The following is a 27,421-nucleotide window of genomic DNA, read 5'->3' as shown; positions in this document are numbered from 1 at the left end:
CCTTGTCGGACTCACGTCACATGATGGCGTTATCTGAAATAAACCAGAGGATGTCCAAAGTCCAGCTCGGGGGAAATCTGTGGCCTGTGGCTTTTTCTTTTTATTGGTCCACATAGAAATAAATGAAAATAATTAAACTTGGCTTCAAAGGTGTTACAATCCTTTGATGCCAAGTTATTTGAATTTCCTGGTGTATGTCGAATTGTCACAGTCTATGCCCACATCTTCCGCCACAGTTAATATTTCCATTTGTCTAGTATCCCTGATTTCAGTTTGGGTTTATTCGACTGAATTCATTCATTAGGACGAGTTGGTTATCGTGAATTCACCCAAAATGCTTCAAACCAAAATGGCCAACTTCCTCTTCAATATTGGGCATGAATCCCTGGGACAGTTTCGTGTGTTCGGTTATAACATACATGTCCGCCCAAATATTCGTGTTGATGTGTGAATCTGGTTTCCGGGTCACATTGTTTTCCAGGGGCCCACGAGCCCCCATTTTCTTGACGAATGATCATAAAACTTTAACAAAATTAGCCAAAACAAATTCCATATTTAAGACAAAATGGATTCTTTATTTATTTTGGTGCATCCTGTCACACTGCAAAAATTAGTCATCAACAAGAAAGAAAAAAAGTCATGAAATTAGGAATGTACGACATTATTTTAGGAAAATTATCTGCCAATAGAACGGGTAGATTTCTTAAAATACTGTAAGTTAACATTGCTAGTCACATCTGTGCTTAAGCTCTAACAAAACAGTTTTCCTGCAGTTAAAATTGATTTCACTTCTCATAAAACTGTGAATTACTGAAACATTTGGTGAGTTTTTGATTACAAAAAAAATGCGATGTCGACATCCGTGCAGTTGCAAACTCATCTCACGTCAACTTTGCCATTAAATTGTGAATCACTGAAAGCTTTGGTGAGTTTTTTTAACATGTTAAAGCCCCTCAAAAAGGCGAGTTAATTGCCGGAATAGAAGAGATTTCACATCCATGCTCAAGCCACAACAAAAACAGTTTAAGTGCATTTGGACAGACACTGATTTCACTCCAACTTTATGCCGTAAAAGTGTGAATCACTTTCAAGGTGTATAACTCCCTTCTGTTTTTGTTGTTTTGTTTCTCAACAGGATTTAAGAGTCAAGCTGGAGCATGACAGAGAAAAACGGTACGTATCCCAGCCTTAACTCTTCCGTCTGGAGCTCTTTTTGTGATGCCTGGGATTTTGTGTCAAGAGAGGGGTGCGGGAGTAATCACAGTTACATGCTCGAGTGCCGCAAAGAGAAGGAAACATTCTTGCGTTGACATTTAGCCGAGCACTTGCGTTTCTGGCTCGGGAAGCTCAAGTCTCACGAGATTATGCCAACGTCATGCCTTATGATGGTTTGAACGGCAAGGTTTGAGGCATATTTTTCTGGAAAAAAAAAAGTTCAACTCCAATTTTGTCCACGTTTAGGGGACGTTTGACTTAATTAAAATAATTAACTAATTGACCATTTTTATCCGAAATACTTGCCCCTGCGATTGGCTGGTGACCAGTCTAGGGTGCACCCAACCTCTCATCCCAAAGCTATCTCACCTGCCACCCTAATGAGGACAATCACTTTAGAAAATGGTTGTCCATGTTTGGAACTGGATGTTCCAAACAAACCCGCTCATTATTTTTCCATTTGACATCCCAAGAATCCTTCAAGACGAACAAGGATTTCTCAAAGAAGCACCAGTGGGAATCAGACAAGAACTTTCTAGAATAATTGTCTTGCCTTGATTCCAAAGAATACAGCTCAGTGCATTTGGCCATTGGTGCGCCTCCAGCAGAAAAGGACTTCACACTGGCTCTGGCCACATTTTCACAGCTCCTAATTGGTCGCCGGCAAGGAGAGTACGAGATGTCTGTGTACCCGAGTTGCCTTTGTTCCGCTGTCTAGCTCATTTTTTTTTAACAGAAATTTTTTTTTCTGTTAATTTTTTTCTGTAAAAAAAAAAGGTGTGTCAAAGATTAGTTGAGACTGTCATCATGTGTGTCATAGCAAGTGCATTTTTCTATGGGTTAGTGTGTGTGTGAAATTGCCATGTTTTTTTCCATTTTGTTTCATGTATATTTTATTTTTGCACAAACAGCCATCCATATATGAGTAATTAGATATTTAATTCATTAAATATTACATGCACATATATATTTTACCAATCAGATGCAGATGTAAATTTACACACGCTTATTGATTCCATCAATAAATAAATACAAACACCTCTCCATTACCGTATCAGGCGTCTTAAACCACTGAGTAGTTTTACTTTATTTAAGTTTACTACACTGTGGTCTGTTATTATATTTGCATGTCAGTTCCGAATGTTGAAGTCTCACTTAAAATAGGGCCTGTACCGTTAATAAAGGGTTTTACGACAGCCTGGAACAAATGAATCCGTTTCCCAGGATTTGGCCGTCGTCTGCCGGTCTGCCTGACTCAGTAGTACCGTGTCGCCCCTCCACAATGGAATCTCATTGGACCTTCTCTCTTTTCATTGGCAAGCAGTTCAGGGCAGGAAATGGGAACTGAGTTTTTTTATTTATTTTTTTCCCTCTGGCTTTGCCTCATAGCCTGAAGGAGTACACTGTAGCTCTCTCTGAATATGTACAGTACATACAGTATGTACAGTATATGATTTGACTGTGTTATTATTGTAGTTGTCCGTCAGCTTAATCAACAGATGATACATTTCCAGACGGTTGCTTCACTTTATTTGCAAATTGGTACTATCAGATACAGTGTGCTCTGCGGTCATTTAACACCATGAAAACGAAGTACAAAAGAAAACTTATCTGTTCCAAGATCAAGACAAATTACAGTCAATCATGCAACTATCGTTTTATAAGTACAAAGAAATTACCTCTTTCCGCTCGCCACAGGCGCTAATCTAAGATCGAAGAAAGCTTTGTTTCTTCTGTAGCTAATATTCAAAGATTGAAATGTGAATAATAGAACGATTAACATAAATAGAATTACAGTTATTTGGGCAAAAATCTGTGCACTTTTGGGTGACTGTGACTGTGCGTGCTCCCACATGCTTGCTTTTGACAGGAAGGAAAGGCATATCTGTTTGGAGCAGCATCCTCTAAGCAGTTCTTTATCACACACATCATCTGGGAGTATAAACAGAGATGGCAAGTGTTTAGCTGTGATCTGCAGGCCTGCCCTGTCTTCCCAGAATCCTCTTGTCCAATGAGGAAACTAGCGAGCGCTCATTAAGATAGGCACGGTCTGGTCCTCTGATGGGGAAATGACGTGGATAAAACGAGGCATTTTAATCTTTTTTTTGTAGTAGAAATCAAATCTCAAACTTTCTGAGTTAGGCAGCCCCTTCAGCATCCCAACGGAGCTGGCGCCATCTCTTCCCCCAACACACACACAACCTAAAAAAAAGACTACCGTCTAAATATCCAAATGGCATTGTTTTGACTTCTTTTGGGGGTGTGTGAGGGAGAGGCGAGGCGCACCAACTCTGTGGGGATTTGAAAGGGGGTGCATGGCGTAAAGAGTTTGATGAAGACTGTGGTAAAAGTATCCAAAAGGCGTTGTTTTGACTTTTTTATGGTTTGAGGGGATGGGCCAACTCTGTTGGGATATTGAAAGGTTTGCTTAGCTTAAAGAGCTTTGTAAAGATTCGGTCAAACAGAATCCACAAGGTTTTGATTTCACAATTTTTAGAGTTTGCGCGGGGCAGATGGGTGGACTAATTGTGTTGGAATTTTGAAGGGGGTGCGTATCTTAAAAAAGTTTGGAAAAGGCACCACTAAAAATATCTGCAAGAATTAAATTTTTAATATTTGCACGTCCTTCATCCCGACAGAATTGGCACACCCCCTCTGCCTTGCCCAATCCCTTAAAAAAGTCAAAACAAACCCTGTTGAATGCTTTTAGAGCAGTCTTTTTCAAATGTTTAAAGGCTCAAACCCCCTTCATCCAGACGCACCCCTTTTCCCAAACACACCCGAAACTTTTTAGGCCTTGCACTATTGAGTCCTCTGCCCAAACCCGAGAAGAAAAGTCAAAACAAACAGTTTTGTATTCTTTAAGAGCAGGCCATTCTCAACTTTTTGAAGCAATGCATCTCCTTTGCCTTGTCATCAAGGTGCTCTGAATAAACAATTTGATTGGCTAAGGCGTGTTGCAACACACGCGATTGTGTGTATTTCCTGTGTGCATACTTTTACTACCGTAATGAAACAAAATGTTGCACAGGTTAAATTGCCGTTGTTACTCTAATAATAAGTGTTGGTCCGTGCAGAAATGTGAATAAGCGCATTTCTTTCCTTCAGTTTTCTCAGGCATGTCGGCGTTATTATCTGTAAATATCTCAGCGTCTCTCACTTGCTCTCTGTCTTTCACTCGATAAAAGACGATGAAAAGACAGACATCCTGCTTCGTTTTGCTGCCGCTCCACTTTTTCTTTCGTTTTTTTTTTGTTTTTTTTCTTACCACCTCGCTTCCTCTCAGGAAGTTTCCCATCTGCCTGTGTGTGTGTGTTTGTGCTGAGGCTGGGATGATGAGGGGGAGGCCCGGTGGTGTTGAAACGGCAGCCAACATGCACCCTGATTGTGAGCCTGTGCACCGATTTATTTATTTATGTTGTTGTTTTTTTGCAACCGTTTACATGGCACCGATAAGAAAGCACACTTACTCACACACGGAGGCGCATTGCATACTTGCATTAAAGACGGCTGCTCTATGATTTGTAATTGCTACTGGCAGCATAGCATCACTTAGCACCCCCCCTTCAACATTCCGACAAGACGTCAAAACAAAGCATTTTGAATACTTAAAAAGCAGGCTTTCTCAAACTTTTTAAGATACTATTCAAAATGCTTTGTTTTGGCTTCTTTTTCGGGGGAGTGGGGATGCACCAGTGCTGTCAGGTTCCTTTAAACGTGGTAGACTGCTCTAAAAGTTTCCAAAAGGCTTTGTTTTGACATTTTTTAAGGGTATGTTTGGGGTGTACCAACTCAACTGTCATGATGTTGAATGGGGTGTGTAGCTGTAAACGCTTGGAAAAGACTTGGAAAAGTGGGTTAGCACACCCTCGCTCCCCTGCCTAAACTCCCCCAAAAAGTAAAAAAAACAAAAAAAACAGTTTTGGATACTTTTAAAGCATCCCATTTTTTAAAGCCACGCACCCTCCTCAACATCACGACAGCGTTGGCGCACTACCTCTACACCACCTAAACCCTAAAAACAATTTTAAAATAATAGCCCTTTGGATACTTTTAGAGCAGTCTTTTTCAAACTTTTTAACGCTAATGCGACAGGGTGGGCACACCCTCTTTCTTCTGTCTAAACCTTTGGAAAAAAGTGAAAACAAAGCCCTCTGGATACATAAATTGCTACTGGCAGCATAGCATCACTTAGCATCAATCGCATATCAATTAGTGGCAAGGACAGTAGTCTCCCACAACCACCACTTCCTACTTTCCCAACGTGCTGCAGTAGGTTTTAAATAGCTACAAAATTGCAGACGTGAAGCCAGGGTTCCGCTGCAGTATTTCATCATGTTCAAAAATAGTTGCGCAAATTGAGAAAATGAAAATGTCGTTGTAAAGTTAATTCAAAATGGCAGCGCACCCTGCAATGTCATACAAAGTAAACAAGATATACTGTATATGCAGTTTTCCGCCAAATCACAAATGCTGATTAAACAAAAAAACTAAAACAGCCCCTCAAAAGAATAAATTCCACACAGTTGACTGGTTTAATTAATCAATCTATTATAATGGTCATCCCTAATTTATAAACAAATTTACTGAGGATAATGTTTGTGGTACTTTACCCTCTATTGCTGCAATGTCCTTGGCCAGGCTGCATATTGGGGGGAAAAAAAATCCTGATATTTGTTCCCATTTATTCCGATCAGATTGTTAATTTTTTATACAGTATATTGGCACTTCTCATCCCTCCTAGGATCATTCCATTCCAGAGGCCGCTGAAGATCAAGGAGCTGCTCCAGAAAGTGACCGAGGCCTTTGGCCAGCAGATGGACATGTTCTTCATGGAGAAAGAGGTGCTTTGAGATTTGTTTGGGTGTTATTGCAGAAATGTAAAAATTTAGAGGTAATATGTCAATAAGCGACTTTTTGTTTGATATCAAATAAAATAAGAAACATTGCCTTGATAGATCTCAATTATAGTAGATTGTTGATTGATGAGACCCCCCCAGCCCCCCCAATAAAAAAAAAATGAAACAAGCTATCCAAAATAAGATTAAAGACTACAATGATGTATGACACCCTTCAAGTAAAACTATAAAATAAGGTTTATCAGGATTTTATGTACTCCTGCTGTCTAAAGATCTGAGGGTCATAAAGCAATCATTGTTTTTTTTTTTTTTTTTTTTTTACATATATAGGTAGCCCTTTTTATCTCTTGAGCTAAGTCCTCCTGCTGTCTAAAGATCTGAGGGTCATAAAGCAATTTTTTTTTTTTCTCATATTAGGTAGCCCTTTCCGTCTCAAGGATTAAATTAGGGTAGATGAAATGGACTGCTCCCTATTTCAGACAGAATTATTATTATTATTATTTTTTATACATTTTGAGATCAAAGGCTAAAAAATGTATGTACGACCTCAAATAAGTCCATAAAGCACCGTACAATTTTGATGTTATGACCTCCTGTTGCTAAGAGGGTCATAAGTCATTCATTCCTTTTTTACATTGGTAGGTAGCCCTTTCTACCTCTCTGTCCCACTGATGCGTTCACATGCCCTCATAATGGAACAATGGAGTCATAACAGAAAAGGTAACACTGCGTGTTGTTTTCTTGTTCTTTATCAAGATGCTGCTGCCACTCAAGAGCCAGGAGGACCTGGACCAGGCTGTGTTTTCTCTCAGCTCCAGCACAGTGACCAACGGTCTGCTCAGAATACTGCTGAAGACCCCCAAAAACAACCATGTGAGACCCCCCGCCCCCCCCCCCCCCCACACACACACACACCCCATGAGATTACATGATTTATTCTATATATTGTAACACAAGAAGGAAGTCACCCTCGTTTTAAAGGTGATATGCATTTAGAGTCAACAACATGAATAACTGTTAGCTGAAGTGAGACATTTAGAGGAAGCGCACTTCCTGCTTCCATGTCATGACGTGTGGGTGACATTTCCTTACTTCCTGTCCCACTCCTTCTGTACCCCCCACTCCATTTAAATTTTTCCCTGCAGTACCCACAGGTGAACAGCAGGGACAAGCAGAGTGAGATGAGGTCATCGCGGTCGCTCGGCGATCTGAAAGGCTCACTGCTGAAGGGCTCGGAGAGGGTGCGCAAACACTCCACAGGTGATTAATGTTCATGTTTTTTGGCAGGGGTGCGCTCCATCCAATTTGATGTGTTGAGATCTTCAATTGTGAAACAAACTCTACATTGACAGAAATGTTATCATGTTTATGACTATTTGCAACTTCCATCCTGACAGAATTGGTGCACCTCAAGCCCCTTAAAAATCTCCATTCCATTCACTTTTACTCCTTGTTTTTACAAATAAAGGGATTAAATTGTTTGCGTGAGTTGGTGGAAACATTTTAAACCTCGCACCCACTTCTACATCCAAACAGATTTGGCGCACCCCCTCTCCCCCACACACCAAAACAAAGCCTTTTCGGTATTTTTAGAGTTGTCTTATCCAACCAAGTTAAACTTCACACCCCCTTCTACATCCGACTATGTAGGTGCACCAGCGCTCCCCCGCTTAAACCCTCAAGAATTTCAATCTAGGAATTGCATTTATTCAGCCTGCATTCATTAATCCTATTTTTGCACACCCTCTCCCTCACAGTCTACATTAAAAAAAAATGTCAGGTACTGTATAAGGTGATAGACATACTCCCTCAAAATTGTGAAAACACAGCCTTTTGGGATACTTTGAAGCCCGGCACCCTCTTCCAAATACCTACAGTTTTGGCACACGCCTTCTCCCCCCGCACACCGACTCAAAAATGTCATTTCATTAATTCCATTCCCTCAGTCAGCATTTATTACTCCCTTTGTTTTAGGTATAAGGTGTTGTAATCGAATACATCAGAGTTGGTGTGCCCAATTGCCTCAACGTTTTAAGCTCTTCACACCCTTCAACATCCCGGAAGAGTAACTCCTCTCCCCTGCACACACTCCAGGAAAAAAAAAATATATTTTTGATACTTTTAGTATACCACTTGCCCCACAGACCCCCTCAAAAATGCCATGCCATTAAATCCATTTATTGAGTCAACATTCCTTACTACACTTTTTGTAGGCATTAGGTGATCAAATTGCATGTGTTCGAGTTGGCAAATCCTGTCAACAGATTTATTTTGACATCCTATAACTTGGTGTTGGCTTCCACCTAGGTTCCCTCCACACAGGTCGGACGTCGCCTCCCCCCGGGAGCGTCCCTGAGGAGCAGCAGCAGATCGCCCGCCAGGGCTCCTATACCAGCATCCACAGCGAGGGGGAGTTCATCCCAGAGATGCAGGACCCCAATGTAAGCGCACACCCACTGGTCCAAAAATATAGAAACACTCACATTAAGAAGTTACAATTTGGGTGACGAAGGAGCCACATGGTCAACAGAGGGTATGCATTTGACCTAAAAAAATAGTCAAAGCAAAGCCCTTTGGATACTTTTAGGTCTAGCTACCATAAAACCTCAACATAGCGACAGGGTTAAAAATAATTTTTTTTCAGAGGCTTTTGGATACTTTTATAGTCAGCTTTCAAAAACCTTTTAAGCAACACACCAACTTCTATATCCCGTCAAAGTTGGCACAACCCTTACCCCTGCACACACCCTCACCACATCCCAAAAAACGAAACAAAACCTGTTGAGCACTCCCTTTAACATGGGGGCAGTGTTTGTGCAACCCCTCTCCATGTGCCTCCCACATAAAAGGTCATAACAATCGTCATGTTAGGTAAAGTTTATTTATAGTATATAGCCCTTAATCACAAAAGTGGGGGGAGCAGCAACAGTAAAACAGGCCAAAATCCAGATGTCAGGGGGTTAGGCAGGGCGACAGACCAGTTGTTTACTAGGTGTGGTTTAATCAAATGCAAGAGAGTGGAAATAAATCCCAAATCGAGATTTAAACATTTCTACAGAGGTAACCCCGCTAATTTCTGCTAGTTGGGCATTCCAGAGTACTGGAGCCAGAATAGAGAGTGGTCTACTCTAGAGCCTATTAGAACGGCTACCTTTTTGGATACCTTTACAAAAATCTTGACCAAACCTTTTAAGCCTCACTTCCCGTCAACATCCCAATAGAGTTGGTGCACCCCTCTCCCGCGTACACCCTTAAATGCCTTTTGGATTCTTCTACAGCAGTTTTCCCCAAACTCTTCTTTACACTGTACATCCTCTTCAACATCCCGATAGAGTTGTTGCACCCCTTCTCTCCAACACAGCCTCTAGGAAAGCCAAAACAAAGCCATTTGGATACTTTTAGAGCAGAGTTTCCCAAACATTTTAACCCATAGACCCGCTTCAAAATCATGACACGGTAGACACAGCCCCTTTCTCCCTGTACTTACCCTCAAAAAACTGTCTGGAGGTTGACCATCAGGACTGGTACTCAATTCTTGTTGTCACATTTTAGATGTTGGATCCCTTTGGGAGTGCAGGCAATTCGCTGTCAAGCAGCTGTCAATCCATCGACCAAGCTCTGGACAGGTGAGTGGTCGCCTTCGTGATACTTTCGGCTCACAAGACGTGTTAAAAGGTCAGTGCAGAGCGAGTGGAATTGGGTCATTTTTGCTGTTGCCATGGCGACATGACTCTTTTTATCTCGGCGCCCGGATTCCACTGCCATTATCATTAGAGGAGAGAGAGAGACAGGACACGAGAGTGGGGCACCGACGAGGGGAGTGAAAAGGGAAAAGAGAAAAGGGAGGTTGGAGAGCGAGAAAGCGGCGGGCGGAAACGGCTTCTACCTGCACGAGGCTTATCTGCGCTCCAGCCCGTGTGAACAATGGCAGGAAACCGGCGCATTGGAACTTTTCCCTGCAAGCGGGCATGCATGCCCCCTTATCCAGGGTCTCGTGGCCCCCGCGACGCCCAGCGGTCAGCAGAGACGTCACACTTCTCTGACGGGTCAGCCAGGGGAGGGGCCGGGGAGGGACGTGCCAGATTTAGTGGTAAAATATTACACAGTGTTGGCGCACAAGCAAAATCCTGCACATGCTTTCTCAAGTCAAAACAAAACCTTATGGATTGTTTAAGAGCAGTCTTTGATGAACTTTTTAAGCCATGCATCCCCTTGAACATCCGGACAAAACCCTCAAAAGTCAAAACAAACCCTCTTGAGTACTTTTGGAGCAGTCTTCAATATCCTGCTACAGGAGGAAATGATGGAAAATTGAGCCCAAAGTGTTTGAAATCGACCTTGAAACGATTGTAACCTGATTCTATTATATTTTTTATATTTTAACGAGTTTTTTCCACATTCAACACAAGCTTATACGCCGCCTGCTTATCAAGTCTAATTGAGGACGTTGTTGTTTGATATCAGTTAAGACTCAAAGCTTTGTAGCACCAACACAAAAAAGTGATTTTTTTGAAGAACTCTCTTCGACTCACGAGCAGCTGGAGCCAGACTGCGTTTGAAGATAAGGGCAGTTGGAGGGGAAAAATGCGAGAGGAATAGCAAATGATTTTTCTTTCTCCGTCTGTTCTTGTCATTGCAGCCCGCCTTTCTCGCAGAACAACCGCGACAATAATTACCTGAACCTCAGCTATGAATACAAAGGTGAGTTTGCGATAAAACGGCATCTTGTGCTCACACACGGCACAAACACAGTGAGGGAGACTTAAATTCTGTGGAACTCTCTATGGGAATTAACTAGAATCGTATTTACAAGATTAATAACAATAAAGTGAAAATTTTGCATGCAAGCATAAAAAAAAAGTTTTTCATTGAATGGTGACAAGATGGAAATTCATAGGAAATTCAAAGGAATAGATAAATTAGTATTTACAAATAAAGTAAAAGTAGAAAATATGTTTATTTTTTTTAGATGTGTAAAATGGAAATGGCGCATCAATTACTCTGTGTTTTCTGCTCTTCGCGTTTACTCTATTTTGTTAGGCTTGCACTACTTTACAGGAACGTAAAAAAAAATGGTGGGTGTCCTTTTCTCCTGTAAACCAAGGACATGCAGGATTGCTATGAATGTTCCAACTAGGAGGCTCTCTTTGGCACGTGCTTGCACATGCACACATACATACACACACACACACACTTGCCTAATGTAAATCTATGCCTGTTGAGCACTGCAGTGTTTGTTTATCATTCCCCGTGAGTCAATTTTTCCTCTCCATTGCGCCGCCAAACACAAAAAATAACGTTGCGTCGCCACGGGAGACGGCCACAAACACGAGGGGGGGCGGAGGGGACAAGCCGCATCATCTGACAGCTGCTTCCAATTGCTTGTGGCTCGGCGCTCTTCGCTTCTCGTGTTTACGTCAGCACTCGTCCTCCACCTGCCTTGGGTTACTGTTCCTCTGGGCTGGGTGCTAAAGGCTAAGCTAGCAATCCATGACCTCATTTTCCTCCGTGGGAACTCCATCCCTGTCTCCTTTCTTGATGCCGGAATTCTAGAAACACAACGCACTAGCCTATGTTGGTCTCGTAGCTAGCCGCTAGCTTGCACATTGCATGACTAGCTAGCTGCTGGGGTTACAAACTCGATGACTAGCTAGCTACTTACTAGCTACTGGGGCGACAAGCTACTTGAGCGACTAGATAGCTAGTGGCTAGCTACTGGAACAACATTCTACTGGAGTGATAGAAGGCTAGTGGCTATCTACGAGAGTGACCAACTGGCTCGAGGCTAGGCCAGGGGTGGGCAAACATTTTGGCTCAGGGGCCACATTGACTTTTAAAATTTGACAGGTGGGTCAAGCCAGGACCAGATGCTTATCATATTTTCATGACCATAAAGCGCACTTAAAAGTCTTAAATTTTCTCCAAAATGGACGGGGCGCCTTATAATGCGGCGCGCCTTATGTGTGCACCGAGTTCCAACATCTATAAATGTTGTTGTGTGATGAGCGCTCCGCTCGAATTTTTTAAAATGTATTTATTTATTTTTTAAGCATTTCCTGCCGACACACTGCTTACACAGAGGAAAAGCGGATGTGGCTGAATGCAGGGGAAGGACGCTATAGCCACGCCCCCAGTAGGGATATATCGCTGGGGTGTTTGTTTTTTTAATTAAAATTTTTTTTTTTACCACTTTACTGACTGGGAGCATTTCCGGGGTGTGCAACTGACTGGGAGCATTTCCGGGGTGTGCATTGTGCAAAACAACATCGGTTTGGCTAAGGACCCCCGAGCAGCCGCGAGAGAATTACAGATCAACGAATCCATGGTTCACAAGTGGAGGAAGCAGGAAAACGAGCTTCGCCAAGTCAAGAAGACGAAGCTGGGTTTTCGCGGGAAAAAAAGAAAAACAAAACGCGGAAACAAGGCGAGGTGGCCCGAGTTGGAAGACCAACTTGAGCAATGGATTAATGAGAAAAGAATAACTCGGGGCTTACCATCATTCCGGGAGGCTTGATGAACCGTTGGACATCCGTGTAAACAGGGCGTTCAAAGTGAAGTTGCGAGCATCTGGATGACAGATGGCGAACACAGCTTTACTAAGACTAGGAGGCAGCGCCGGGCGAGTTACGCCACCATTTGTGAATTGGTTGTGGATGCTGGGCTAACGTGTCTGCTTGCACTGTTGTTCGGGTTTTCCCACGTCAACGTGACTGACTCGAACCTGGCGTGTTTGATTGAGAACTTGCCCAGCTATTCATTTCGTATACAGAACATTAGGACTTTGATCAGAATCAGAATCATCTTTATTTGCCAAGTATGTCCAAAACACACAAGGAATTTGTCTCCGGTAGTTGGAGCCGCTCTAGTACAACAGACAGTCAATTTACAGAACACTTTGGAGACATAAAGACATTGACAAAAAACAACAACAAACAACAATTGTGCAAAAAGATGCAGAGTCCTCAGTTCGAATGGCTAATATCGCAATAGTCCGGTGCAATGACCATTGTGCAAAGGGCACTGAGACTTCAAGGAGTGTATGCGGTTTAAAGTGACGAGTACTGCGATAATCTGGGTCAATGGTTGTGCAAATGTTACAGATACTCCTCAATCAGTGTGCAAATGGAGCAGATGCTACTCTGGCATGAGTGGCCACTATATGCAAATAGTGCAGCACGGCGAGACAACTACAGTGAGTGCACGAGTAATACATAATACAGAAATGTGACAACGAACTCAAGTCAAAAAATTGCCAGCTTGTTGTAATGGAATTGTAAGTTAGCTGTTCAAGAAGTTGATTGCAAGAGGGAAGAAGCTGTTGGAATGTCTACTAGTTCTGTCTTAGATGGATTTGTGGATGAGAATTGATAAAAAAATAACGTGAGTACATTGTTAAATACTTCAATAAAGTACAACTGAACTCAGTTTTGCTCCCGCTGTCATGTTTTTCCATGCCTGCGCCCAATAATACGGTGCGCCTTATGTATGTGTTAAATACAGAAATAGACCCTGTAACTGAGACTGCGACTTTTAATACGGTGCGCCCTATGGTCGTGAAAATACATATATATATATATATATATATATATATATATATATATATATATATATATATATATATATATATATATATATATATATATATAAAGGCATTGTAGTGTTAATACTTAGATTTACTTTTAATGGGAACAGTGTTGTTTTCTGGTGTTAGTTTTGTTGTGGCAATTCTCAGAACACATCTGAGGTGTTCATCACTCAGCTGGGATCTGTAGGATGTTTTGTTGGTGTTCATCACACTAAAAGTCTGTTCACGCACGTGTAGAGCCAAACACCACCAGTATCCTCTGTGACGCCATCTGGATTTTTGGAAATTTGTCTGCACTTAATGAAGCATAAAACTCATCCAGTTTGAGAGTTGAACATTTTTAAGACAGTATCACACTGGAGATCAATCAGTTCCATCTGCAGCTCCCGTGGCGCTGTTTCAGGGTCTTATGTGACTGAATCTTGGATGGCAGTTTGTCAGATAAAGGTGTTTTGCTGAGCCTGCAAGCTTGATTTTAACCGCTGACTCGTAGTCATCAGTTCCTGCGTTGATTGGCTGTTAGCATAATCAGCATGCTTGGTAGAAAGGTGAAGGCTGATGTTATATTCCTTTAATACCGCAATGGTTTCTTAACAAATTAGACATACAGCCTTTGACCGGACTTCAGTGAAAAGGTATTTAGTAGTACATTCTATATTCAACACTCAGCACTCACTGTTGAATTTTCTTTTCTTTTCCCCCACTCATGGTTGAGAAGGGTTCAGAGCAGTAGCAGAGTAAAAACAGAACAGCCAAAGTCAAGTCAATGTATCAATGTACCTACTGCACTGCCTGGTGGAACCACTGGGCATTACAGCGCAACCTAGTGGAACCACTCGGCATTACAGGACAAGGTCAAATGAATGTAGTCATGATTTTTTTATATGTTTTGGGCGCTTCTGTACCAATCTTTGGCGGGCCGGATTGAAATGATCAACGGGCCGGATGTGGCCCACCCCTGGGCTAGACTATCTCAAATGAATAGGTGTCTTAGTCTAGCTACTTGAGAAAATAGCTACTGAAGCCACAAGCTACTGGAGCAACTAGCTACCTGGATAGCTGCTAGCTAGTCATGTGACAATCTGCTAGAGCAACTAGGTAGCTAGTGGCTTGCTAGTTATTACCTCCAGTGGCTAGCCGTTAGCTATGCAGTCGCTCCAGTTGATTGTCAGTCCAGAATCTAGCCGCTAGCTAGTAATTCGCTCCTGTAGATATCTGTTCCAGTAATTAGTTGCTCCAGTGATTAGTGGCACTAGTAGCTATTTGCTCCAGTGGCTAGCTGCTAGCTCAGTACTAGATTCAGTAGATAGCTGCTAGCTAATCAGTCTCTCCAGTAGCTAGCCATCTTGTAGCAATAGATTGTCTTTTTACTAGTTAGCTGCCAACTAGATCGTTGCTGCAGTAGCTAGACGCTCCAGTATCTATTTGCTTTGGTAGCTAGCCACTAGCTACCTAGTCGCTCCAATAGCTTGTTGCTCTAGTAGGTAACAGCTAGCTACCTACTTGCTCCAATAGATTGCCACTTTAGTTACAAGCCCCTAGCTACCTACTCACTCCAGTTGATTGTCGCCCCCGTAGCTAACTACCAAGCACATCCAGTAGCTAGTTGCTCCAGTAGGGAGTCGCTACTAGCTAGCTGCTAGCTACCTTGTCACTCCATTCGCAACACACCGGCGGCCATTTCTGTTCCTGTTTCTGTCACCTCCATATAAAACTCAATTAACACCAGCTTTTGTCTCCTCCTTTAGGTCGCCACGGGAAAGGCGGAACTTTTCCTCGCCAGTTCCAATTGCCCAATCGGACCAAAGACTATGGCGATCGTAAGTATAACGACAAACATCTAAAATTAGCCTCTCTTGCCGTCCTTTAGGAGTAATCTAAATCGGGACGAGTGTAAAGGCTCATTCACACTAGAGATCTTGCAAATAAAAAACACAGCAGAGGAACAGACTATCCTGTTTTTTAGTCGTAACTATACTGTGAAAAGGGCTATTCTTGTCTCTCTGTGTGAAAGTCCACACAGTTGGGGGCAAAATCTGACCTTTGCTGGGTTCTGAGTAAAAGGAAAAGGCAGCAAAAAAGCCAAATCTTCCAGCTCTGATGCTGCAAATTTTGCTCAAACTCTGTGTGAAAGAGCATGCAGTATTTAACACAGGGAAAAAAGCAGAGAATCCCGGGTTTAAAGAGCATCTTAAAAAGGGCCTCTCAGCCATGCAATGATTTACATTTCCTTCTGTTGAACCTGAACATGTTTAAAAAACACAGCTGTCCTGGCTTCCCTTTAGAGGGGAAGCCGAGCTTGGCCGAGACGCACCTGTAAAGCAAACACGTGCACGGCAGTATCCCCACATGTGAAAAAAAAAAAGTTCATATGTCCAATACTTCTTTTCTCGCAGGTCGCAGGACACTTCCGCGCAGCTTCATGCCGCAGGAAAACCTGTTCCAATTGGTTCCCTCCAGCCGCACGCGCAGCTACAATGGTGATGGTGGTGGCGGTCTCCAATATGGAGAGCTAAGAACGCTGGGACGCAACGCAGACAAAAGCTGTCAGCGTGGCACGGCCAAGTGTGAGTTTGCTCTTCTATTAAAGAAACATTCATTTACCAATAATGTATAGTTTTTGTATCTTAAAAGGAAACTATAATCTGAGAATGCTTTATCTAGCTACTGCAGTGACTAGTTGACTAGCTACTGGAATTACTAGCTAGCTATTCGCTGAGTATTTTATACGTCACAATCAGCGACTAACTAATAGAGCCACTATCTAGCAAACAGTGCAAGGTACTGGAAGGACTACATAGCGAGCAGCAAGCTACTGGAAGGACTACATAGTGAGCAGCAAGCTACTGGAGTGACTAGCTAGCATCCTATTTGCTACTGATTTTCTGCTTTGCTGTGACGACAATAGATATCAACATAGGTAGACACGACACACCTTTTTTTTAGATGCATGCCTACGGTGACGCTAAGATAGTAAGGGCAAACTTGTCAGCGCATTCCATGTATGGGAACGGCAAAAAAAAAAAAAAGAACAAGGATGCTGGCACATTTTGCTTCATGCGGTTGTGTACAATGCCGTACAATTACAACAAAAGAACTGGTTAGAAAGAATAGAATAACCTTTCATTGGTAAAAATATTTTTGGGACTTTTTTATGTTCTGTCTTGATCACACACGCTTTGGCATTGACATAAAAGTCAACCTTATGACCACTGGTTGAGAAATTATTAAGTTACGTCTTAATTTCAATGTTCATGAATTGTCTTTGGGCATGTTGGTTAGCCGGGCTGCTATAGTGCTTTGCCATATCTAGTCTTACCTTCATATCTGTGGTGTTGACTACTCTGCAGCTAGCTAGCTAATGACTACCTAGCTAGCAGCTTCCTAATGGAGTGACTAGCTTCTGGAGCAACTGCTTCCCTCGTGGCTAGTCATGTAGTGACTAGCTAGCTAGTTACTGTGTATTTGACACATAGCACCAGCAGCGATTAGTTAGGGGATGGTTAGCTACTGCAGCGACTAGCAAGCGGCTGACTGCTGGAGTAGCTACCTCGTATTCATGACCAATGTATTGTCATCGTTCTCTCCGCAGCCCCGCGGGCGCCGGTCAACTGGCGGCAGGGAAAGCTGCTGGGGCGTGGCGCGTTTGGCGAGGTCTACTTGTGCTACGATGCTGACACGGGCCGTGAGCTGGCTGCCAAGCAGGTGCCCTTCGACCCCGACTGTCAGGACACCAGCAAGGTGAGTGGAGGAAAGACATGAACTCATTAACGAGACATGTTGCCAGCTCCTATTGGTAAGATACATTTGTTGAAACAGACATATTCACGGTTGACTATTTCACCTTTTTTGTGCTCTTTCTGAAGATGCCAAGATGGTGCCAAAGCATTGTCTAAATAGAAAGTACTTCATTGGTGTCAATGAACTATGTTGTATTGTCACTTGACTCTCGGCTCTGATGTGGCAACTGTGAGATCTCTTGGTGACATTCAATTGTAATACCGGTCATTTGTATAATTCCAAAGATGTGTGCATGAAAAAAAAAACGAACAAAAACAGATGCCTGCCCCATCTAAAGTTAAGTAAATAAATAGCCAATATTTATGCTCTTTTGACCAGCCAGCACTCTTTCCAAAGAGGTTTTCTTTGTCAGTTTTCCCACACTATACTTCAACTAGCGCTCACCCCGCTACATTGCAAATGTTTTTTATGTTGTTGTTGTTGCACATAATTTCTTGTCTGCTATCGTTTTTTGGGGTTTTACAGTACACTGAACCCCCGTTTATTGCAGGGGATACGTTTCAGACCCACAAGCATTAGATGAAAATCTTTCCACCGCTCTATTAAAACATTTAAACTAAACCATATAATTTCTTCTAACAAGTCTACTAGCGGAATGCGAACATATAATATGAAATTCCATAGACGGGCTAACCGAAATTAGCATAGATGTCAAAGTAAATCTAAACCTTCAAGCAACTGCTATTTTATTATACGCGGAACAGCAACACATACAGAATGAGCATGCAATAATAAATCACAGGAACATATTCTATGTTATTATACTGCAGTTTAGGGGTATGGAATGTATCACCCTCATTCTACTGTGAATAAATTTTTGTGTGTGTAGGAAGTGAACGCTCTGGAGTGTGAGATCCAGCTGCTGAAGAACCTGCGTCACGAGAGGATCGTGCAGTACTACGGCTGCCTGCGGGACATGGAGCAGAGGAAGCTCACTATCTTTGTGGAGTTCATGCCCGGGGTGCGTAGATTTATAAAAAAAAAAAAAAAAAAAAAAAAAGACGTCGTAATTCCAGAGGTAAAATGTCATTTACGTCGACATCTGCCCGAGACGCTGGCGGAAATGTCAGCGGCCTTCCTCAAACGTACTTTAAGTCAGCCCAATTACTCGCTTTATGGGATTATTTTTCCCAAAGAAAGAGGAATACTATCCTTCTGCCTGTTTTTAATGTTTCCCGCGGCACCATTTTTATCACCCATCTCGACATTTACACTGCAGTGTGCTGCCAGACAAGGCGATAACACCCCCACCACTCCTTTATGTGCGATATTTTAACGGCTAAGATGTCAAAAGGGGCAGCACTGTGAACTAGTGATGAAAACATCTGCCTCACAGTTCTGAGGTTCTGGGTTTGAATCTCGGCTCAGGATTGACTGGTGACCAGTCCATGGTCTACCTTAAAGTCAGCAGAGATAGGCTCCAGGACAAGTGCTATGAAAAATAAATGGGCCGAAGACATGAAAAGTGCTTGGCGGGTGCATGAAATAATGCAAAATTTTGTTTTTTATGTCATGGTTACTTCCACCAAGAAGGATTGACTATTGTCTATTTCCTTCATTTGTCAGTGGATTTTGAGGAAAATAAATTGTAAAAAGACGTAAAAGTTGTAAAGTTACAACAATAAAGCCATAATATTACGGTCATAAACCTGTAAAATTATGAAATTAGTACATGTATAGTCTTATAATATTACAAGAATGAAGTTTTAATATCAAACTTTAATCCCTTTGCAACTTTATTTCTGTAGTATTATGACTTCTCATAATAATAATATAATAATAATTTAAAATCTTGATTCTTGTAACTTCACATCTTTTTGTAACTTAGTGACTTTATCTTTGTAATATTTCAGCTTTATCACAACTTTTTTTCTCGTACTATTATAGCTTTATTCTCTTATCAGCTTTATCGTAATATTACGTTATTCTCGTAACTTTACGATTTTATATTTTCTCACTGACATTAACGTCATAATAATCCGATTTTATTCCATCATTATTACGACTTCAACTTCATTATATTACGACTCAGTGCTAAACACTCCTTTTTAAAATCCACATACAAATGAAAGAAATACCCTCCTTGGTTTAGGTCATTAAGAGCCTTTTTTCGACACCTCCCCCTCCCATCTGCAGTTACTTTAAGTAACTTACCCACGTACTTATTCATTCACATCTTATAACTTTTGAGAGGCTCCTCTCATACCAAACAGTGTAAATCTATTTCCGTTAGAACTTTCCAAGCACACATTCAAAGATCATCTTCTAATAACACTCCTGGGCTCATGCATTTCTCTTCCTCTTCCTCCGGTCTTTGGATGTGCTCAGGGTTCGATCAAGGACCAGCTGAAGGCCTACGGGGCTTTGACGGAGAAGGTGACGAGGCGATACAGCCGGCAGATCCTGCAGGGCGTCTCCTACCTGCATAGCAACATGATCGTCCACAGAGACATCAAAGGTAAAAAGAAAGAGACACATTTTCCCACATTTTCCGCTTGGAAAATTGGCTTCTGGAGCTCGTCCGTGTCTAAAAAAAAAAAAAAGTCCCACGCCGGATGTGAAATTTTTTGGTTTAGCGGTTTAGAAGCGCTTTGAGTCACTTGACTTGAAATGTTGCGTCTGGCCTGGAAAAAGAAGATAGCGGGTGGCCCGTTTGAGCGTATGTGTGGCTGGGATTTTTCCACTTAGAAATGCAACACAATACTTGTTCTAAGCACGTACACTTTACTTTTCTGGCAGGGGACAAGATTGATTGATTGGCTTCAAATTTTTCAAGTTTACTTTATTTTTGTAATGTAGCAACTTTATTCTTGTATGACTTTATTTTTGTAAGTTTAGAGCTTTTTCCTCAATCTTATTCTCATAACTATACACTTTATTCTTTGTACCATGGCAAATTTATTTTTGTAACTTCATTACTTTATTCCTGCAAGATAACTTTTTTCTCATCTTTACGACTGTATTCTTGTAACATTACTTTATTCTTGTAACGCTGATTTTTTTTTTTGACTGACTTCCTTTTCATTACTTTTCAACTGATTCTCACAACTTTACAGCATTATTCCTGTAATTTTACACTTCATTCATGTAACTATGTCTTTTTTCTTGTAACTGTGACTTCCTTTTCATAACTTCACGGCTTTATTCTCGCAACATTACAACTTTATTCTCACAACTTTCCAACGTTGTTCATGTAATTTTACCACACTATTCTTGTAACAGTACAACTTAATTGTTGTAACTTTATCACCTTATTATCCTAACTTTACAACTTTGTTCTTGTAACCATCCATCCATCCATTTTCTGAGCTGCTTCTCCTCACTAGGGTCGCGGTTGTGCTGGAGCCTATCCCAGCTATCATCGGGCAGGAGGCGGGGTACACCCTGAACTGGTTGCCAGCCAATCGCAGGGCACATACAAACAAACAACCATTCGCACTCACATTCACACCTACGGGCAATTTAGAGTTGTCAATTAACCTAACATGCATGTTTTTGGGATGTGGGAGGAAACCGGTGTGCCCGGAGAAAACCCACGCAAGCACGGGGAGAACATGCAAACTCCACACAGGCGGGGCCGGGGATTGAACCCCGGTCCTCAGAACTGTGAGGCAGACGCTCTAACTAGTCGGTCACCGTGCCGCGTTCTTGTAACCATTTAACTTTATTATCTTAGTTTTAGAACAGTATTGCCACAACTTTTCCATCTTATTCTTATAATTTTGCAATTTTATTCTTAGAAAGTTTTTTTTTTTTTTATTTGTTTTTCGTAACTTCACGACTTTATTATTGAAACTTTTTTTCTTGTAACTTTATGACTCTCGGAATTTTGCAACTTAAATATAACTTTAGAAATGTATTCTTACAGTAATACAACTTTATTCTTCTAACAATTACAACTTTATTTTCATAACATTAAGACATCATTCTTTTAGTATTATGACTTCTCAGAAATTTCAACTTTATTCTCATAACTCTACAACTTTACTCTCATGATTTTATTACTTTTTTTTTATCATAGTAGAATAGTAGAACTATTCTCATAGTGTTACAACTTTACTCTTGTAATATAACAAGTTTGTTCTTATACCTATGCAACGTTTTTCCTCTTCTTTTACAATTGAGTTGCCTTTTAGTACTTTATATTCCATTGTAAAATTGACTGAGAAATAAAAGAATTGAATGTAAGCATTAATGAACCTTCTTGGTAGAGGTAAAATGTTATGGATGAGACTGTTAATGAGACTAATCCACCGCCGACCTGGTTCGTCTTTCCTCCCACCAAGGTGCCAACATCCTGAGGGACTCCTCCGGTAACGTAAAACTGGGAGACTTCGGGGCCAGCAAACGCATCCAGACCATCTGTATGTCCGGCACGGGCATCAAGTCTGTCACCGGCACTCCCTACTGGATGAGCCCAGAAGTCATCAACGGCGAGGGATACGGACGCAAGGCCGACGTCTGGTAAGAAGTGGTTAGCATGTCTGCCTCCAGAGGTTCTGGATTTGAATCTAGCACAGGTATACTTCCATACAGATTCCTCCCACTTCACAAAAGTATATAGCCGTAAAACTGCCATTAAATTTTGGGATAGAAAATTGAAATAAATGTACCAAAAAACGAGTATTGGCATTGGAAAATATTATTTTTAAAATGAAATGTATTGCTGCTTGGTTGATTTCCCGACCGCCCCACCCCCCCTTGCTTGGTTTCAAATTAATGGCAGTGTTTTGACTAGTAGTGGGTGCATAGGCTTTGAGAAGGGAGTAGTGCGCCCTCTGCTGTCCGGTGCCTTTTTTAAATCCTACACATCGGCCCTGTAAAGTTTTACATTCAAAAAACATGCATGTTAGGGTCATTGAAGACTCTACATTGTTCACAGGTGCAAATGTGAGTGTTATTTTTTTTCCATCTGTGCCCTTCCATAGACTGGCAACCAAAGCAATTCTTGCAATATTCCGATTCACATTTTTGTCTTGGAAAAATTACAAAAATGAAAATGTAATTTGGCATGAAAGGTTGTAATATTGCAGGAATAAATTAGTACTGTTACAAAAATAAGGAATATTATGGGAAACAAATTTAGTAATAAAAAATGTATTTTGCCATTTAATATTTCACAATTTTTCCTTTAAAAAGTGCAACTTTATTCTCATACTATTACACCTTTTTATCATTAAATAAATATTTAAAATATTATTTTATCAGAAAAAAGGTTTACTACCTATTGCCAGAATACTATGTACTTTTACAGGAATAACTCATAGTATTATGAGAGTAATGTAATTTTACAAGAATTTGAAATAAATATTACAAGAAAAAAAATTAAGGATATTCTAGTAATATTACAAAAACATTTCTCGTAAAATTAAGAGCAAAAGAATTTAAAAAGAAATCTTACAAGGATCATAAGAAAATTTTAATATTACAATAAAAAAGTAATGTAAAAGTCAATTTACAAGGATAGCTTTGTAATAAGTTGTAAAAACAAAGTTGTTTTATTATGATAATTAAGTTTAAAATGTGTTTACTATTTCATGAATAAAAATTTAAGGAATGCATTCATTAGAAAATTGTAATTTTGAAAGACTAAAATTGTAGTATTATGAAAATACACAGATTTGTTTTTTTAATATTACAAGGAAACAAATACTGATTTAAAGGAATACAGTACATATATTTTTCTAAAACTGTACAGCTTAATTCTTGTAACTTTTCAACATTTTTACTATTGTCTTTGTATTGGACAAGATCATATTGTGATATGTATTCGCTGTGTGGCCTTCAGGAGCGTGGCGTGCACCGTGGTGGAAATGCTCACCCAGAAACCTCCGTGGGCCGAGTACGAGGCCATGGCGGCCATCTTCAAGATCGCCACGCAGCCCACCAAGCCCGCATTGCCAGAGGGCGTGTCTGACGCCTGCCGGGACTTCCTACGCCAGGTCTTCGTCGAGGAGAAATGGCGGCCCACTGCCGACGTCCTACTCGGACACCCGTTCGTCCAAGGCGGCTTTGGCCCTAAATGACTAGGCACCCCTCCCCTAACACCAACACCCCGCTAGAGTGAGCACTTTGCGGCAGAGAGCTTTGTGGGGCCACTTTGCTAGCTTAGCTTAGCATCAGAGCAGCTGTGGCTGTGGTTGTACTGTAAACGCCACTAATTAGCCTCCGTTAGCAGGCGATACTTTTATATGACAATGCAAAAAGAAAAAAAGTCATCCTGTTTTTGGTCATCGAAGCCTTACGATAAGACTGGAGCCTGCGAAGTGACCTAATTGGAGTCGTAACAGGAGATACGGCATTATGTGTCCTTTTTCGCAGAAAACCCAGAAAAGTGAGATATTGTGATGCGCTTTCACACAGCCTATTGTCGACATTGGTGGAAGTGGCAAAGTAAATTGATTATGGTGCTGTGGCTGTATCGTGATACTGTATATATCGCGATATTGAATATTGTCGGTATCCCGATCGATATAGTTGAAGAGATTCACAACCTATGAAAAAGTCAATGTGACATCAGACAGCAACAATTTTTATTCTTGGTTCATATCAATAATGTAGGGCCAGACATAATGATGCGATACGTCACTGTCTGCCTTTTACACACAGAAACAAGATATCAAGGTGCACTTCACACAACATATCGTTGTTTGGGGTGATAAGCGTTAACTCCCATACAACGATATTGTAATACTATCCGTATCATGAAGTGATAATTGATATATTGATACATCTCATATCAATATTTATATTATCGCAGCATAAAGCCATGATACGTTATTGTGATACTGCCTGAGGATACAGCAGGTTAGCTTTATCGTTCTATTGGCTAGATTCACAATGTCAAAAAAGCGAATACTCATATTGACTTAACAATATACGTCACGGTATAGGTTTTTTACCCCGCCTTTTACGTCTCGCTACTAGACGATAGCTTTGAAAAGTGTTTGTCAGGTTTTAAACTTCTCACCCTGTTCCCACTATTGCGGAATACAGTGTTCCCTTGCCGCGAATATCGAAAATGTGTAAGTAATTGACGCCACCCTCAAAAGGTGGCAAGCACTACTTTTGACTAAATGAAGCTCCACAACACATTTCACCATTGTTCCTTCCGCTAATAGGCAAATTGCCGCATGCCGAAACGCCAAAATACGGGGGTTCACTGCACTGGTATTTCTATTTTTGCTTCGTACACTCGTGATACGATATCTTGATAACGTACCACGATACAACAATATCTGTGATGGTCGGTCTATGAGAGATATTCACTACAATCGACATGATACTGATAGTATTGCGATACCACCGTTGCGCGATATAATAAGCAGAAACGATATTTTGAAAGAGATTCACAACCTGGTAATAAGTGTGACATCAGACAGTAACAATATCAAGATGATATTGATACGATTAAGTACAGTATCATTATTTTTCAGAGCAGACCGTGGCCTCTTTCACATAGAGATCCCACATCGGAGCCGTAACAGAAAACGCATTTATCCGGGGGTGCCTTCAACATAGAACCCAGCGAAGTCAGGATATTGCAGATGTGCTTTCACACAGCTTCACGGCATTGCAAAAATGCTGGGTAGACTTTATACCCACCCAAGCTGGCTTGTACAGACCGAAGCCTCTTTCACACAGAGATCCCGCAAAATTGCTGCCATAACAGAAGAACAGTTTTCCGCCAGTGCCTTGTACACAGAACCCAGTGCAGGCGTGGTATTGCCCAAACTTTACACAGTTATGCGGCATCCCACAATCAAACGTCAGTGACGATCGCTTTCAACACAACAGGGCTTCCCCAGCATTCTCTTACCACACGGGCGCTGTCCCGCCTCTGTTACGGCTCCGATACGAACTCGGGAAGCGGAAAATGTCTGCGAGAATGTCTTATTTTATTTCTTGTTTTTAAACATAATGGAGGGTTCCGCCAACTCTCCGTTAGAATTGTACATTGCACTTTTTGATATCGGGACACCGTTATTTTTTTTTTTACCCGACATGCCGGATAATCAGCGGATATTTTTCTAATATTTTTTTTTACACACGTGAGAGTTTCACACAAAGTTTTCAGAGCAATACCGGCAACTCCTCCTGTTCGGGGTACCCTCAAATCCATTCCAGTCTGTTGACAAGTGGCCAAAGAGAATGTTGAAGCACATTCAAGTGTTGTTGTTGTTTATTTACCACAGGAGGGGATGCGTGCACTCCCCTTTTACTTTAACAGTATTCCTCTTTGTTCTCCCCGCAGCCTCGTTCTACGTTCATGGCAGCTTCTAAATCTGATGCAGTCCAATTTCAATCACGTCATTGCCTTTATTTTACTTTGTACACTGTATATGAAACAAAGCAAGTCACCCCCCCAAAAAAGGGGGGGAGGTGGGGTTGTTTGACACTTTTGGAGGAATGATCAAATGTTTTTATTTTACCCTTGTCTGTGCCTTACATGCTTGGAACAATGAATTGCTGAAACTCTTTTATATGGATAAAAAAAACTATATATATATATATATATATATATATATATATATACATACATATACATATATTCTGTAAATACATATGGTTCTGCACTTTTATATGACATTCTAAATACACAAGGACATAAACTGTGTTCCACAGTAGATTGTAATGTGACTTCGACCAGGGTTTGGATGATTGTCTCTTTCTGAGGCTTTCGATCGGGAAATGCTTTTGTTTTTGTCTGAATGACAAAGCCTATTAAAAAAAAAAAAAAAGCAAACTGCATCACATCATTCATCTTTTGTACATTTAACTTAATAAAACAAAGGTCCAAGTCAGCTTTCTTTGTCTTATTATTTTTTTACTGCTTTTAAGCCACGCTCCACTTTCAAGATGGTGAATCCCATTTCTCCTCACATGCCCTCAAAATAAGCAAATACAGTACTTGATTTTGTGACAGCAGATGAGCTATTATTTATTTATTTGGGTTATTTCTGGGTGCGTATGGAAGGTTTCCCAGCACTCCTGGACTTTTGTTTTAAGAACGTTAACAATGAATGTGTAATTTTCTCCCTATCCAAACCGATGAAACTCGTGCACCTGAAAAAAGTTTTTGAAAACAACAGTGAGACTTTATTTTTTAATTATCTTTCTCGTAAAATTAACAGTGGATATGAAGTCGATTATCAAATCTTCAACTGACTCACTGTCGCTAACTGAAAATCTAATTTTTGTTTTCATAATGATGAAACTTTTGTCTGTTACAGCTTACAGTAGTATAAGTTACAATTCGCTACTTAGAGGATGAAACGAAAAGTAAAGCATATCATGTAAATCATTTTATGGAACCTCTTGCACAGCTTCAGGATTTACTTGCGTTGTCACAGTCACCAATCCACTGAGAAGAGCACGAGAAGAGTGTTATTACCGGTGATAAATGATATGGTGTAGTGTAGTTCTAGTGTCTACTCACGTTATCACACCAGGAGGAACTATCTAAGCCTCCGATTCGGCACGCGAGGTCTTGAGAAGCCATCGGTTCTTGTGCTGAGTGTGTCCAAAGCCCTCGTCGTAATTCCCTTTCTTTTGGAACAGTTGTCGGTAGTGGAATACGCAGTAGAATTCCCCGTGTAAAGGTGCGTAATTGATCATGCTACGAATTGAGCACAAGTCGAAGGTTACGGTATGCAAAAAAAAAAAAAAAAAAAACAGCAGGATAAAGCTTTGCTATCGTTAGCATAGTCGTTTGGATTCCACAAAAATCAACAGGCACACCGCTATCTGCTCGGAACATTGAAAACAAAGTATATCCTACTAGTGTGCTGACTTGTCCATGAACTAGATGCTCTGTGTTACTAGTGACATTTTTTCCCCCAATACTGAATTCTGAATTGAGGCAAAACTGTGCACTAGATGGCCTGCGCAGTATACTAGTGAAGCACTAGCTGTTAACTAGTACAATTTTATAATGTCACGCAGTTGCCGACTGATGCAC

At 41.1% G+C, this 27,421-nt stretch overlaps 1 protein-coding gene across 1 annotated transcript in view; it reads left to right on the top strand.

Annotated features, from left to right (window-relative positions):
* The window catches only part of map3k22 (mitogen-activated protein kinase kinase kinase 22), a 48,435-nt gene extending 22,170 nt beyond the window's left edge, over positions 1 to 26,265 (top strand). Inside the window, exons 5-18 of the mRNA XM_061757931.1 lie at positions 1,136 to 1,173; positions 5,960 to 6,059; positions 6,831 to 6,947; positions 7,220 to 7,334; positions 8,382 to 8,515; positions 9,627 to 9,700; positions 10,714 to 10,775; positions 15,408 to 15,479; positions 16,056 to 16,226; positions 17,252 to 17,400; positions 18,290 to 18,421; positions 19,789 to 19,918; positions 21,747 to 21,924; positions 23,249 to 26,265. Of these exons, the coding sequence (XP_061613915.1) occupies positions 1,136 to 1,173; positions 5,960 to 6,059; positions 6,831 to 6,947; positions 7,220 to 7,334; positions 8,382 to 8,515; positions 9,627 to 9,700; positions 10,714 to 10,775; positions 15,408 to 15,479; positions 16,056 to 16,226; positions 17,252 to 17,400; positions 18,290 to 18,421; positions 19,789 to 19,918; positions 21,747 to 21,924; positions 23,249 to 23,486 (1,710 nt within the window). The 3' untranslated portion in view covers positions 23,487 to 26,265. The remainder of the gene's footprint in view (positions 1 to 1,135; positions 1,174 to 5,959; positions 6,060 to 6,830; positions 6,948 to 7,219; positions 7,335 to 8,381; positions 8,516 to 9,626; positions 9,701 to 10,713; positions 10,776 to 15,407; positions 15,480 to 16,055; positions 16,227 to 17,251; positions 17,401 to 18,289; positions 18,422 to 19,788; positions 19,919 to 21,746; positions 21,925 to 23,248) is intronic.
* Positions 26,266 to 27,421: the final 1,156 nt, after the last annotated feature.

Source organism: Phyllopteryx taeniolatus, chromosome 20 (genome assembly GCF_024500385.1).
Source record: "Phyllopteryx taeniolatus isolate TA_2022b chromosome 20, UOR_Ptae_1.2, whole genome shotgun sequence".
Lineage (NCBI taxonomy): Eukaryota > Metazoa > Chordata > Actinopteri > Syngnathiformes > Syngnathidae > Phyllopteryx > Phyllopteryx taeniolatus.
This window is presented reverse-complemented; position numbering and strand designations above follow the sequence as displayed.